The sequence below is a fragment of the Dendrobium catenatum genome, unplaced genomic scaffold, assembly GCF_001605985.2.
Source record: "Dendrobium catenatum unplaced genomic scaffold, ASM160598v2 fragScaff_scaffold_1242, whole genome shotgun sequence".
Taxonomy (NCBI): domain Eukaryota; kingdom Viridiplantae; phylum Streptophyta; class Magnoliopsida; order Asparagales; family Orchidaceae; genus Dendrobium; species Dendrobium catenatum.
This window is the reverse complement of record NW_021319704.1, coordinates 279,972-295,556: the sequence shown is the minus strand read 5'-3', so window position 1 is coordinate 295,556 and position 15,585 is coordinate 279,972. Positions and strand designations below refer to the sequence as shown.

Below are 15,585 nucleotides of genomic sequence, written 5' to 3'. Positions count from 1 at the left end.
CGAGCTATACCGAGTAATACCGAGTTATACAAAAGTTGTACCGAATTTTTCCTAGCAAAAACTCGGTACAACTCAGTATTGCTCGGTATAGCTCGGTATAACTCGATATTGATCTTCACAGAGTGGTATTCCTCATTATTATCAAATAATACTTAGTAATACCGAGCAAATAAGTTTTTGGCGGGATTTTGCCTCCGACCAGACGTTCCTCTACGTCCTTACACCGGACCTAATAAAAGTTCGACTAGGGGCATAAGCTCAATGTTGTCGATGGCGTTAATCATTATCATTTAATTAAACCCAACTTACAATCTCAATGAATGATCAGCAAGTGAGTTAGTACATTTAATTAATGATTTTAATTGTATGAAAAGACTATCATTTATTTAATATAATATCATTTAAATTTTATAAATTTAAATTATATAGTATTAATAATATTTAAATTTTATTTTATATTTTTCAAAAAGATTACTAAAATGAATTGATTAATCTATTTGCCTTTGGTGTATATTTAATATATAGCATAAATAGCTGCTTAAAACCCATCTATTGCTCTCAGATAACTCAGTTCCATTGGACAAATAATGCAAGCAATTGATAGTTTTTAGAGTTCAAGGGATGAGTTCGAATGGATTGCGCTGCTTGAGTTTTGCATTCAAAGATGATCTGGGAGAGTTATCAGATTAGTTTATAGATGGTCATCTCTTGATAGGAAGCAGCTTGATCCAAACAACTACTCTGAAATTGAAAGAAATTTAATCTTTCTTAGTGTTGCCATCCCCTACTAAAAAAAATTTTTTTGCCCACCCTAAAAAAAGATGCTGGATCCGCCCCTGCGAGTCAGTTCCATTGGACAAATAATGCAAGCAATTGATAGTTTTTAGAGTTCAAGGGATGAGTTCGAATGGATTGCGCTGCTTGAGTTTTGCATTCAAAGATGATCTGGGAGAGTTATCAGATTAGTTTATAGATGGTCATCTCTTGATAGGAAGCAGCTTGATCCAAACAACTACTCTGAAATTGAAAGAAATTTAATCTTTCTTAGTGTTGTTGGTCTTGGAGATCATCCTCGTGCGGAAATTTATGTAGTTGAAGATTGAAGAGGAGAAATCATAAATGTAATGGTTGGAACAGAGTTTACAAAGGAGTCTTCTGATATGCTGTTAAGCTAAGAGATGATATTGAGAAGAAAAAATTGGAGACAATTTCCCTAGGGGGATGCGCACAGCTAGAAGCGATTACCGGCTTGGTGGAATTCTTGGCTCTTTGTCCTGCTGCAAGGTACATAACTGGGCAGTGATGCTCAGTCATGATCCTTATTGTTTAAATATTTATTCATACTCATTTGAGTTTGAAACTTTTGTAATCAAAATAAGCTCCTAATTTTTGTTAATATATAGTTAATTTTTTTGACGGAACTTTTTATCAAATTAAATGTTACAATTTGAATCTTTAATAGTATATTGATCGTTTTTTTTTAAATAAATTAAAACTATATGCTTAACAATTTTCACTTAATATTTAAGGGGAAAAAAATCTGTTGCTAACTCGACGGATTTTTTGTTTTTATTTACATGCATACACCAACCTGAGATCATAGCAGTCCACGACACCACGTCCCGATGCTCCGCGGGGATAATTTCGTCGAAAACAGCTCTGGCGCCGTCGGGATCACCCGCGCGTAGGTGGGCATTGAGAAGACCGGACCAGGAGACGGCATCCGGCCTAACAGGCATTTCAGCAAGCATCTGGAGGGCGGCATCTGGGAGCGCCAGGGACGCATAAAGGTGGATAAGGGCGTTGTGGACGTGGAGATGTGTTCCCTGAGATCCCAAGCAGCCGAACTTAAAGACTTGCGCGTGGATGGAAGCGTCATCATTAGAAGAAAGGGAGGAGGCGCGGGTCTGAGCTTTCAGGAGGAAGGTGAAGGTGAAGTGGTCAGGAGGAACAGAGTGACGGCGCATGGAGATAAAGAGGGAGAGAGAAAGGGATGGGGAAGTGGTGTTGGCGTAGCCTCGCATGAGGGTATTGTAGAAGAAGGCCGTTGTGCTGCTGCAGCGGGAGAGTGAGATGTCTTGGTGGTGGTGTTGGTGGTGGGAGAAGAGGAGAGTAGCGTAGCGGAGGTTGCCGTGGGGAGAAACGGCGGCGAAGAGGAGGAGTTTGGAGAGGATGAGGGGGGCAGAGATGTGGTGGCGGAGGAGACGGGCATGAATGCGCTTGAGCTGGAGCATGGATTGGCATTCTTCGGAGAGGTTAAGGAGGAGCCTCCACAGTTCCTTCCTTTGATCGGCAGCAGCCATCCGGAAGGTTGTAGCTGATTACTAAGAGAATATTAAGGAAATCTGATAAGACAAGAGAGCGAGTTGAAGATAAACTTGAATTATGGAGGTCAATTTTAGGGGCGGTTTGGTATGCGGATTTAGGCCGGATTTGGGCGAAATCCAGCCAAACGGCCTAAAATGCAAATCCAAATCTCACCGCAAATGACAGCTGCGGTTGACGGAAAAATACCACTTTTTTGGGTAAATCTCCGATTTCGCAAATCCATCGATTTGGCGGATTTAACTTATCATTCGCGCTAGAGGAGGAAGTCCGAACGAAGTCCGAACGTTTCCAGCTGTTTTTCTTTCAACTGCCTTAAATTCTGCCTTGCATAGCCAAACAGTCCCACGGAATTTAACTTGATTTATCATGAATGTTACCAAACCTCAGGATTTAACCCTTCCAGGATTTTGCAAATCCAGATTTGAAGGATTTATGAAATCCTACTTAAATGAAATCATAGATTCTACCAAACAGCCCCTTAGAGTCTAAAGGTTTTCGCTTGAGTTGATCTAAAATTGAATATATGGAGTATAGCTTTAGTAGCAATAGACCTATTGAGCGGATTGTGACTTTGGGCGATCATGTCATTAATAAGAGTAAACGTTTTAGATATCTTGGTTCTATTGTTCAGAGTGATGGTGAAATTGATGGGGTTATTATCAGCACAATTCAAGTTGGATGGTTGAAGTGGAGGAATGCATCAGACTTATTGTGCAATAGAAAAGTCCTCAAACTTAAGGGAAAATTCTATAAGATGGTGGTGAGACCTGCAATGTTTATGATGCCGAATGTTGGCCATTAAAAGAGAAGCATAATACTATGTTAAGTGTTGCAGAGATGAGGATGCTTAGGTGGATGAGTGGCTTAACCCTTAGAGATAGGATACGAAATAAGCATATACGTGAAAAGGTTGGAGTAGCTCCACTGGAAGATAAGATTAGAGAGAGTCGCCTTAGATGGTTTGGTCATGTTAAATAGAGGTTTTTCGATTACCCGGTTAGGAAAGTTGAGGTATTAGATTTGACTTATGTTAAGAAAGATAGTGGTAGTCCTAAAAAATTTTGTTAGAAAATATTAGAAATGATTTTTCTTTATTAGATTTAAATGAGACATTGACTTTTAACCGGACACAATGGCGAAAAAGGTTTCATGTAGTCGACCCCAAGTAGTGTGACAAAGGCTTGATGATGATGTTGTTGTTGTTTTGAAAATTAGCTGATATTTGAGTTCTTTAATTGATTATTAGTATAGTTAAATACTAAATTCTATTTATGTATTGGTGGATAAATTTGTAGATGTTATTTAGTTTAGATGCGCCAATAATTTTATTGATGGACAATGATCCTTGTAATCATATATTTTTCAGAGGAATTTGCATACATATCACTTTATATCATCATATTTATATATCTACACTTAAAATTTTAATATTACATACATATCACTCTATATTATTTTATTATCAAATATGTCACTCATATTTCCTTCCCACCGCTTATATATTTCATTTCTACCACTCAAATTTAACATGAAAGTGAACTATGAGTGATATGCTTGTAATATTAATGTTTTAGATGTTGAATATGTAAATAGAATATTATAGAATGATATGTATGTAAATCCCCCAATTTTCAATTATTGAAATAAATTTTAATTTTTTTTTTCTCACACCCTCTCGTTAGATTTTTATGATTTTCTTTATGACAAAGTTGACATGTATAAATACAATTTGCATGTAACTACAATAATTTTTATAAAATGATTTTTATAATTGAAATTCTTGTCTTGCACGCTATGAATATTTAGTTTGGTATAATATTCATTTTTATTCTTGTCTATTTCTTTGCTCCTATTTATATCTTATATCTAACCTTTTATACTTGGTGGAAATCAACTACTACATTTGTTTACTGAAAACTCATCCCTATTGTTAATAATTTTTAAATTATTAGTTATACGTTATCAAGTGGAGAGTTTCTAGAGTGCTCATGTGTCCTATATATCCTTGGTATGTGATTAATGTTTGAGTTATTTAATCTCCACTTAATTGCTTGCATTATTCGTCCAATAAAATTTTAACAAAAGTGTTTAGTTATGTTTTTTTTGTCGAAGCCTACCCATAACATTGAACAAGCTGTTGTTGCAATCTTCTTTTCTCCTTTAGACTCCATCATCGATCCTTAGAGGCCTTTCTTGACAAGTTCCTTAGAACAAGGTTAGTTTTGTGATGCATTTCCAAGCGAGCTCCGCCTGTGACTCATCTTTCTCACACACTGCTAATGTCGTTGAAGCCTGGCTAATGAGATCTCGTTGTAAACTCTTCTTCTCCTTTCATGCGCCCACTACCCTAGAATGTTCAAGCCCAAGTTAAACATTAATGTTTGAAAAAATGTTATAATTCAAATCAATTAAAAACATTTTTGCTGGAGGCGGATATCAATATAGAAAATATTATTTTTAATTAAGGAACTGCTACACGGTGGTAGAGAGATAAAAAAGTTTAATGTTTTAGCTGGCTGATGACAGAGGTTGGAGGGACAATAGTTAGCGAGCCATGGGGGTCGGAGGGACCGTATATAGTCGGCTGGTGACGGAGATCGGAGGGACCATAGTTGGCGGGTATCGGAGGTCGGAGGGATAGTAGTCGGCAAGAGACGGTAGTTGGAGGGACCTAAGTCGACGTGCGACACTGGTTGGAGTGACCGTAGTTTACGAGCGACGGTGGTCGGAGGGACCGTAGTCGGCGAGTGGCGTTGGTCGGATGAACCAATGATGGTTGTCGGAGGGTCGACAGACAACAGTGGTCGGAGGGACCGTAGTCGGCAAGCGACAGTGTTCAGAGGGATAGTAGTCGACGGGCGACGGAGATCGGAGGGACCGTAGTCGGCGGACGACGGAGGTCAAAGGGATCATATTTAGCGAGCGAAGGAAGTCGGAGGGTGATGGTGGTCAGAGGGATCGTAGTCAGCAGGCAACGTAGGTGGATGGATCATCATAGGGACAATAGATTGTGGTCGGAGGGTCCATAGTCAGCAGATGATGTTGGTCAGAGAGACCGTGGTCGGTGGGAGGGACTGTGGTCGGAGGGAGATTGAGATCGGAGGGACAATAGTATGTGGGAGATAGAGATTAGAGGGACCATAGTCGACAAAAGATGGAGGTCAGAGGGACCACAGTCGGTGAGCGACAGAAGTCATAGGGACTATAGTTAGCAGATGATGGTGGTCAGATGGACTATAGTTGGTGAGCTACGGTGGTTGGAGGGGCCGTAGTCGACGAGTGAAGAAAGTCAAAGGGACCATAGTCGATGGGATACTGTGGTTGGATATACCGTAGTCGGCGGGTGACGGTGGTCGAAGGGATAGTAATTTGCTGGCGACGAAAGTCGGAGGGACCATATTCGGTGGGCGATGGTGGTCGAATGTTCCATGGTCTGTGGGTGACGATGGTCGGAGGGACTATAGTCGACAAACGAAGGTGGTCAAAATGATTATAATCGGCGGGCGATAAAGATCGGAGGTTTGTCGGCGATGATACGGGAGCTCTTGAAGCCTTAGCGTTCTCTCCAATCTCCAACCAAAGGTCCAAACCCCAAGCCCCCCTTAATGAGCGAAGAGGGGGTCAACTTATGGATTTTTGACAGTGATATGCCCTTTAAATATGGAGAGGGTTTGTGACAGATTTGGAGTGATCCATCGGATGACTCATATTGATCCCTTCGATCATAAAGTATTTTTCAAGCATTTAAGTGCCTAGATGATGTCATAATTAAGCGATCTTAAGCTCGTTGGATTTGTCTTGTCGAGCCGGTCGATTCGACTATAAGCATATCATATTTGAATGTCCTTTGGCCATACAATTTTGGTTGTGAACCTTCCAAATAAGGTTCGATCCCCGATTTGGATCCATTTGGGGTGAGATTGGACCGATTTTGGTGCAGTTGGGATTATCTCTTCGATACATTCAGTTTGACTATAAGTTTACTGAAATTGAGGTTCATATGATCACAAATTTAATTTTGAAAGTTCATGTGGTGCATCTTAGCCAAGGGGGTGCACTTTACACTTATATTAGTTATTATAGTATTTCCCTATTTTATGCTTTCTGTTACCGTTGCAAGTCCACTAGTTTAGTTTCCTTTTTAAATGTCTGTTAGCGCCTGGCTTCTTTTTAGTTGTTGGAGCCATTTTCTGCAAGAGGCAGCGTCTCTCTTGTTAGTTTTACTGTATATCTTCCCTAAAGAAGATGACTTCCACAGTTGATCAAATACACATTTTGGCTTCAAGCCTTTACCATTTCTTTGCCTCTCAGTTTGTTCTTTGTGTGAACCTGCTTCTCCCGTGTATACCACATCATCTTGGTATCAGAGCCAGAGGTTCGGGCAGATGGCAGAGTCCAGCAAGCGTGTGACGAGCGGGGATGACCGAAGTTTGGAGGCACTTTGGGCTGCACATGCTGGTGTCGAAAAACGGATCGACGAAATCGCGGCTGCAGTGGACCAACTCACGGCGGCCTTACGCCGGGAGCCACCAGTGAACCGCACAGGTGAGTTCAATCTCCGGACAGGAAGACCAGCACCATTCACCGGTACGCCTGTGGACGGAATCGGCGGAATCGGCGGATTTCGTAACAGGGGGCGTAGACGAGCTCCATTATTGCCGGAGTTATCTGATTCGGAGGACGAGCATGAAAGCTACCATCCAGAAGGGTTGTCGGATTCTGACGCTGATTTGGGTGATCGTCGCCAGCGACGTCATTGGGGCCGTGACCGACACCAGGGAGAGTTCCGAGTGAAGCTTGACATCCCTTTCTTTGATGGCAGATTACATATAGAGGATTACTTAGACTGGGAACGATCTGTAGAGAACTTCTTTGATTACATGGAAATTCAACCTGATAAGCAGGTCAAATATGTTGCTTGCCGACTTAAGGGAGGGGCGAGCGCGTGGTGGTCGCAGCTATTACAATCACGACGGAGGGAAGGACGCGGACCAGTTCGCAGTTGGATGCGGATGAAGCAATTACTTCGAGGACATTTTCTCCCCACTGATTATGAGCAAATGTTGTATTTAAAGTATCAACATTGTGTGCAAGGGAATCGTTCCGTCAGCGAGTACACGGAGGAGTTCTATCGGTTATCAGCGCGGAATGATTTGAATGAGACGAACAATCAGCTTGTAGCCCGTTACATTGGGGGTTTAAAAGACCACATTCATGATAAGTTGGAGTTAAACTCTGTCTGGTCACTATCTCAAGCAGTAAATTTCGCACTTAAAGCAGAGCTTCAATTGGCACGACATTCTCGAAGTAGCGCGTACCGTGGGCCAGCTGTTGAGGGAGGAACTGAGGTTCTCAAACAGTCTGGAACTGCTACCCAGCCTGCAACCGCTTACCGCAAGCACACTCCAATGGTTGATCATAGCGCCTTTGGCGTTCCACCCAAGCCAGGTTCGGAAGCAAAGCTGCCTGTGAAATCAAAATTCCCTGTGACTGAGAATCCTTATCCTCGGCCGCAAGGGATCAAGTGCTTCCGGTGTTTCCAACAGGGTCATAAATCCAACGAATGTCCTAATAGACAGCAGTTGCAACTGTTGGATGGAGAAGGAGAAATCAGCCCCGAGCAGTTAGAGAAAGATGAGGCCACTGATGTGGAGGACGTTGTGGGAGATGAAGGTGAACCTGTCATATGCATTTTGGAGAAACTGTTACTAGCCCCAAAGAAACAAGGCAACTCTCAACGGCATTCAATTTTCAGGACAAAATGTACCATCGGAGGAAAGGTTTGTGATTTACTTATCGACAGCGGGTGCACCGAGAATGTGGTTTCCCATGCCCTGGTGCAGGCCCTACAGTTAAAGACCACTAAAAATCCGCAACCATACAAGATAAGCTGGGTAAAGAAGGGCATGGAGATCATGGTAACTGATATGTGCCGGATTCAATTTTCAATTGGAAAACACTACAATTGCGAAGTATTATGTGATGTGGTAGAGATGGATGTGAGCCATATAATTTTAGGCCGACCATGGCAATTTGATGTTGGTGCGGTCCATGACGGGAGGGCAAACACATACTCATTAGATTGGAAAGGGCGCAAGCTACGGCTACTACCGCAGGCAACAGACCAAGGAGCTATGGGAAATCGACCTGCTCTGCATTTTGTTACAGGGAATGGCCTACTTTCCTCCTGGAAGGACAATGCCATGCTGTTTGCATTGGTCTTCAAAGAAAAAGCTCCGCTTAGAGCTCATCCTGATACAACACCTGAAGTGGCGGGGGTACTGGAACAATTTCAGGATGTCTTGGTCGAACCTGTATCGGGCTCTCTGCCACCTCTCCAGGCTTTACAACATCAGATAGACTTTGTGCCAGGATCGACTCTTCCAAACCTGCCGCACCATCGACTCAGTCCTAAAGAACACCAAATTCTGCAACAGCTAGTCGATGAGCTTCTAGAGAAGAATCTGATTCAGCCAAGCCTTAGTCCTTGTGCTGTGCTAGCACTTCTAGTCCCCAAGAAAGATGGTACGTGGCAGATGTGCATGGACAGCCGTGCAATCAACAAAATCACAATCAAATTCCAGTTCCCTGTCCCCAGAATTGAAGAGCTGCTAGAGCGACTATCGGGAGCTACGGTGTTCTCAAAGCTTGATCTCCGAAGTGGTTATCATCAAATCCGGATTCGGCCCGGCAACGAGTGGAAGACGACTTTCAAAACGCGGCAAGGGTTGTTCGAATGGAAGGTCATGTCATTTGGGTTGTGCAACGCTCCGTCGACCTTCATGCGCTTGATGACCGAGGTTCTTAAGCCATTTCTCAACAAATCTTGCGTTGCTTACTTTGATGATATACTAGTTTATAGTATGTCATTGGCTGAACACATCACTCATTTGGCGGACATTCTCCCGACTCTCAGACAAAATCAACTCTACCTAAATCCAAGTAAGTGTGAATTTGCCGCGTCATCCGTCTACTTTCTCGGTTTTGTGCTATCCGCTGCAGGTTTACAAGTAGATCAGCGGAAAGTGGACGCCATCACTAGCTGGCCAACTCCATCCTCATTTGCGGATGTACGTAGCTTCCACGGGCTCGCCAATTTTTATCGCCGATTTATCAAAGATTTTAGTACCATGATGGCGCCAATTACAAATTGTTTGAAGCTGAAGCAATTTCAGTGGGGAGGGGAGCAAGAAGCCAGCTTTCAAGCCATAAAATGTGCACTATCCACGACACCTGTACTAGCCTTGCCTAATTTTGAGAAACCGTTTCTGGTCGATACTGACACGTCCGCCATTGGCATTGGAGCAGTTCTAAGTCAAGATAACAAACCGGTTGAATTCTTCAGCGAAACGTTATGTGAATCCCGACAGAAATGGAGTGTCTATGAGCAAGAGCTGTATGCGGTTGTGCGAGCGCTCAAGATGTGGGAGCCATATCTCTTGCATCAGGAATTTGTATTATGCAGTGATCACCGGGCGTTGCAGTACATTAACAGCCAGAAACACATTAATTGGATGCATGCTAGATGGATCTTATTCCTACGACGATTCACCTTTGTCCTGAAACACAAATTAGGAGTTCAAAACAAAGTAGCCGATGCACTCAGCCGGCGGCATAATCTACTGACTGAACTGCGGACAGAAATCACCGGACTTGAATGCTTGAAGGAGCTGTATACTTCAAATGAAGATTTTGCAAAAACTTGGAAGGAATGTTTATCCAGCAACCCACCTCGGGAGTTCTCCATAAGGCATGGTTTCCTATTCCGGCATAATCAGTTATGTATACCTGACTCCTCTTGGCGACCTCAACTCATCAAGGAAATCCACTGTGGGGGATTAGCAGCCCATGTGGGTAGAAGCAATACATATGCACAACTGCAGTCCAGGTTTTATTAGCCGCATATGCATCGTGATGTGCAACGATTTGTGGAAAGGTGTCCAGTGTGTCAAAGCTATAAGACCGGTGGGCAGCTTGCTGGACTATACCTTCCGTTACCAACGCCGGAGACTATATGGGAAGATCTAAGCCTCGATTTTGTAATGGGTTTACCACGAACTCGGCGTGGTCATGATTCAATAATGGTCGTCGTAGACAGATTTTCGAAGATGGCACACTTCGTGCCTTGTAAGAAAACATTTGATGCTTTGAATGTAGCCCGCATTTTCTTTGAGGAGGTCGTGCGACTCCATGGATTGCCACGAAGTTTAACATCTGATCGTGATGTTAAGTTCATAAGTCATTTTTGGAAGGAATTATGGAGGCGATTGCAGACAGACATCAAGCTCAGTTCGGCATACCACCCACAAACGGATGGGCAAACCGAGGTTGTAAATCGAACCCTTGGCAACATGCTTCGTTGTCTAGTTCAGGAGCACCCAAAATTGTGGGATGAACTGCTCGGACAAGCAGAATTTGCCTATAATAGCATGCCAAACCGATCCACAGGAAGAAGCCCATTCAGCGTGGTATACACCAAGCACCCGAACCACACTGTAGACATTGCGGTGTTGCCCAAATGTGCTAACAAGTCCGCCTCTGATTTTGCCAATCAATTTGCTACTATGCTAGAAGAAGTCCGACAGAAGCTCCATGAGTCGAATTCCAAGTATAAAGAGAAAGCTGATATGCGTCGCCGTGAGCGTATCTTCAAACCCGGTGATTTAGTCATGGTTCGCCTGAGAAAAGAAAGATTTGCACAGGGTACATATTCAAAACTAAGCCCAAGAAGGATCGGACCATTCGCCATCCTCAAACAAATTAATGCAAATGCTTATGTTGTGGATTTGCCAAGCCACTACAACACGTCGTCCACATTCAATGTCACCGATCTTATGGCGTATCATCCCCCGGACGAGGCCCTGACAACTGTTTCATCATTAGAGACTGATTCTTCCGTTGGTGGGGGAGAATGATGCGGTGCATCTTAGCCAAGGGGGTGCACTTTACACTTATATTAGTTTTTATAGTATTTCCCTATTTTATGCTTTCTGTTACTGTTGCAAGTCCACTAGTTTAGTTTCCTTTTTAAATGTCTGTTAGCGCCTGGCTTTTTTTTAGTTGTTGGAGCCATTTTCTACAAGAGGCAGCGACTCTCTTGTTAGTTTTACTGTATATCTTCCCTAAAGAAGATGACTTCCACAGTTGATCAAATACACATTTTGGCTTCAAGCCTTTACCGTTTCTTTGCCTCTCAGTTTGTTCTTTGTGTGAACCTGCTTCTTCCGTGTATACCACATCAAAAGTTTTCAACTTGAATATGTCTCGAGATTCGTACACGATCAAGATGATTTTTCATGACATAAGAAGAGTAATTTCAGCTGAAAAAAAATTCAGCCTTATTTATTCAATAAAATAGAAAAAACAAACATATTTGATCAATTATATATATTATGAGATATTTAAAGTCAAAATTTTCATTCAATTTGACACTTGTTCAAAAATTTAAATTTTTTGTTGGTTCATTCAGTTTGACATTTTTTCAAAAGGCTCATTCAATTTGACACTTTTAATTTTTACCATTTCACTGTGCGATTTCTATCTCTTTTTACAGCAAAGTTCCAAAGTCTCTACTTTTCATCAATTGAAAGTTTGAATGGAAAAAAAATTGGGTGAGAATATTTGATCCGATTTTCTTAGAATGATCTTAAAAATTGAGATCAGTTAATTTGTTCAACTTTTTTATTATGTTAATTAAACGAAAGCATTTAATATTTTATTATTTCTCATTACATTTTAGGTAAATTTTTTTCACTATTTTGAATTTTTATATTAAGAAAATTTATATTACTTTATTAATACTAATAATACTACGTACGACATGTTAAGAAGATATTTAAACCATACATGATAAATAATAATGTTATAGAATAAAAAGAATTACACAAAAAATATAAAAAAGAAAGATTATCAACATAGGAAAGATATCGTGTATATAAATTAATATATCACCTTAGAATATTCCAAGATTTTTGAAGAAACCATGGTAAGAATCTTCACTATGGGTCTTGCTTTCCATGAAACTCCAATAAATGACCAACAAATTTAAGCAGAGTAATAAACCTCAAAGATTAATTATGAAACTCTCCAACTTGATTTCAATCAATCCACATCCTTACTATTCATACATGATACATCACCAAGGGTTCATTTAGGCTTCATTTGAGACGAAATTTTTATTGCATGTTAAAACAGAGTTTTAGTACAAAAATTTTAATTTTTTTATTAAAACTCTATTTCAAAAAGCAATGAAAAAGTCATCTCAAACGATGCCTTAATCTAGAGTCCATCCTTGTCTCCACTCTCTATTGTCACATCCATGGAAGCATCCATTTATCATATATTGAAATTTAGGCCGCCGCTATTGACCAAACAACAATGGAAAACATTTTAGATGTACTCAAATCAAAACTTTTACTCTAAAATTGGTCTCCATAATTCAACTTTTTTTATCAACTCCCTCTCTAGTCTTATCAACAAGAAAAATATCTTCAACAAAAAATATATACCAAAATACATCTTCTTGCAAATGTCTAGTAAAAACATCCACAACCAAAACAAATATATAAGGCAGCAACATGCAAAGTGGGGGAAAAAACTAAGCTCCCTAGAAACATTGCAACAACACTAGAAGAGATTAATTTATGACTAAGATAAAGTTGCAGAGTAATAAACATCTGATTCTAAATCCTTATTTTCTGCAAGTTCTTTAAGTGATCCTGGAACAGGAGGAACATTCACCTCAGCAATATTCTCCAAGATCAGAACAATCTGCCCCATTGATGGCCTATGAGACTCACTGTCCTGAATACACCACGAAGCTATTCGAGATACAATAACCAATTCTTCTATTGCAACATCACCCTTCAATCTTTCATCCAATAGAACAAGGACTTCACCTTGTGATATTTTAGAAGCAGCCCATGCTGGAAAAAATGTAAAGTCAAATTCAGGAATTCTGTTTCTTCTACCTGATATAATTTCAAAAAGCATCATTCCAAAACTGTAGACATCAGCCTTAGGCGTGATTGGCAGGCCAGAGATCCATTCTGGTGCAAGGTAGCCTATTGTTCCTCTCATGGTTGTCAAGACACGACTGAAATCCTTTCCTATGAGTTTTGCCATACCAAAATCCGCCAATTTAGGACAGTTCTTCTCATCTAGAAGTATGTTTTCTGGTTTTATATCACAATGTACAATGCATTCCCTGCAATTCTCATGGAGATAAGCTAATCCTCTTGCTATTCCTTGTATGATTTCATATCTTGTTCTCCAGCTTAAAACCTCGCAGTTTTCGTTGAAGAGACGGGAATCTAAGGAGCCATTTTGCATGAAGTCGTAGACCAATAATTTGTTGTTACCTTCTGAGCAGAAACCTCGAAGGTTAATCAGATTGATGTGCTGAATAAAACCAAGCGTGCTCACTTCTGTTCGGAATTGCTTCTCTCCTTGTTGAACACCTTCGAGTCTCTTCACTGCTATAGCATTTGAATCAGGCACTGCCCCTTTGAAAACAGAGCCAAATCCCCCAACACCCAATTTTTCTGAGAAATTCTTCGTCATATACTGTAATTCAGCATAGGTGAATCGAATCAACGGTCCTTCTCCTTCCTTCTTAATGCTAATGAACATTTTTCTTCGGCATCTCAATGCAAGACAGAGTAAAGCACACAAGACAGCTCCAACTCCAGATACTACAGCTATACATATTATGATGATAGACCTCTTGTTATCATCACTCGAACTTGGAAGATCAGAAGCTGCAAGGCGAACATATATTGTTTGAGCTCTGTCATCACCATCATAGAGCTGTTGAAGATTTCGAAGCTCTTCATTCCAAGTTAAGCAGCCACTGCCGTTATATGTATAAGCACTACACGAGCAGTTGCTTAAGCAGGCTGACCTGCAATCTTCTAAGCTATAGACACTCAAATGCACATAATTTGAAGGAAGCAACATGTTGGGCATTTTAAGAAATCCAACTTTCTCATCAGAAATGTTGCCGCTGCAATGGAGCTTCGTCTTCCTTTCGCAACCACTGCTCCAATCATTCAATTGCCAGTCTCTCAAAGACGCCGGTTGGAAACCATGAGCACAGCCACAGACAAGAGAGCTTTTTTCATCACAGACTCCGAAAGGACCGCAGAGGAAATAGATATCACATTTTAGTGATGGTCTAGAAAAGAACAGAGCCCAATCTTTGAGGTCATCCATCCATACAAATTGCTTGATTTGCCCAGCAACATCCATCACTTGCCTTGTAATCTTAGAACTAGATGGATCACGATAAAAGCATGTGGTGTATCTTCTCTCCTTGTTGTCAACATAAGTAACGGTGACAATAGTATGCGGCTTCATTTCAGGAAGTATTGGAACAGCAGCGAAGTAATGTCCAGTCCAAAGCCCACTGCGCCAATATTTTATAGTTTTGTTCCATTCAAGGAAGAACTCGCTTGTTCCACTGGGATCTATTGTTTCAGAAAAATATCCAGGTGAAGGATCTTCCGAATTTTTCCATGAAGTTAGTGTTTGATATTCTCCTGTTATTTTATTCATGCCAATCCAACTTCCAGGTACAAAAGTGTCAGTTGGGTGATCAAAGCTCTGCCAAGTTACAGTACTGTTATTTGAAAGGTCTCTTAATATCAAATTTCCATTGTCGAGGAGAACGGCAGATGTATAATTTGATGTTTGACGGGTTGAATTGGATGACCAGATGAAGTTTTTGAAGTTGTCAAGTAGGACAAGATGGCCATCATCAGATAATTTGAGTTCAGCGGAAGAAGTATTGAGCACTGGCTTTTCTCTATTTGCTACCCAAATCACAGTTTGCTTTGAGATCTTTTTGTACCAGATGCCAATATAGAAGTTAGACGACTTACCAGGAGAGAAGAAGCCAAGCTCAAAGTTTCCTTCTTTGGAGATAATGGTTTGGCTCCCAGTTAGAGATTGCCCAGGGTAAATGGTATCAGTTGGGGCTGAAAGAGGGGCATTTGCAGAAACAAAAACCATGAAGAAAACCATGCGAAGTAAAGAGAAGAGATTACAGCTAAGAGGAAGTGCAAGTAGAAAAGCCATTAAGGAGGATCTCTCAGTAACAAGTAGCAGAGGAAAGTTGGAAGTCGAAGAAGAAAAAATATTTTTTTGATTGATATCTAGTGATTTTATTCTTCCTAGCCTCCTAGGAAGAAGACCGGAGACTGACAACATATGAATCTTGTACTGTGAAAATACAAGGTCCACTTATGTTGCATTTCC

At 41.0% G+C, this 15,585-nt stretch overlaps 3 protein-coding genes across 3 annotated transcripts; 1 reads left to right on the top strand and 2 right to left on the bottom strand.

Moving 5' to 3' along the window:
* Positions 1-1,140: 1,140 nt before the first annotated feature.
* Positions 1,141-2,303, bottom strand: LOC110105339 (pentatricopeptide repeat-containing protein At4g18840-like). Its single transcript, XM_028699309.1, has 2 exons — positions 1,592-2,303; positions 1,141-1,277 (listed from the first exon to the last, which is right to left on the bottom strand). The coding sequence occupies exons 1-2, from the start codon at positions 2,301-2,303 to the stop codon at positions 1,141-1,143; spliced, it is 849 nt and encodes a 282-aa protein (XP_028555142.1).
* A 4,410-nt stretch (positions 2,304-6,713) lies between these two features.
* Positions 6,714-10,226, top strand: LOC110105326. The gene has a single exon (XM_020834775.1). It carries the CDS (start codon positions 6,714-6,716, stop codon positions 10,224-10,226), a length of 3,513 nt encoding a protein of 1,170 aa, XP_020690434.1.
* Positions 10,227-12,831: 2,605 nt separating this feature from the next.
* On the bottom strand, positions 12,832-15,585 carry LOC110105330 (G-type lectin S-receptor-like serine/threonine-protein kinase At2g19130). Its single transcript, XM_020834780.2, has one exon. The coding sequence runs from the start codon at positions 15,535-15,537 to the stop codon at positions 12,976-12,978; it is 2,562 nt and encodes an 853-aa protein (XP_020690439.1). The 5' UTR covers positions 15,538-15,585; the 3' UTR covers positions 12,832-12,975.

What these genes read in the sequence shown, in the direction of transcription:
- LOC110105326 (XM_020834775.1), top strand. Translation starts at nt 6,714, where the DNA reads ATGGCAGAGTCCAGCAAGCGTGTGACGAGCGGGGATGACCGAAGTTTG.
- LOC110105339 (XM_028699309.1), bottom strand. Translation starts at nt 2,303, where the DNA reads ATGGCTGCTGCCGATCAAAGGAAGGAACTGTGGAGGCTCCTCCTTAAC. An exon ending in GTGGACTGCTATGATCTCAG is followed by an intron (nt 1,278 to 1,591) that starts GTTGGTGTATGC and finishes TGTACCTTGCAG; the next exon opens with CAGGACAAAGAGCCAAGAAT.
- LOC110105330 (XM_020834780.2), bottom strand. Translation starts at nt 15,537, where the DNA reads ATGTTGTCAGTCTCCGGTCTTCTTCCTAGGAGGCTAGGAAGAATAAAA.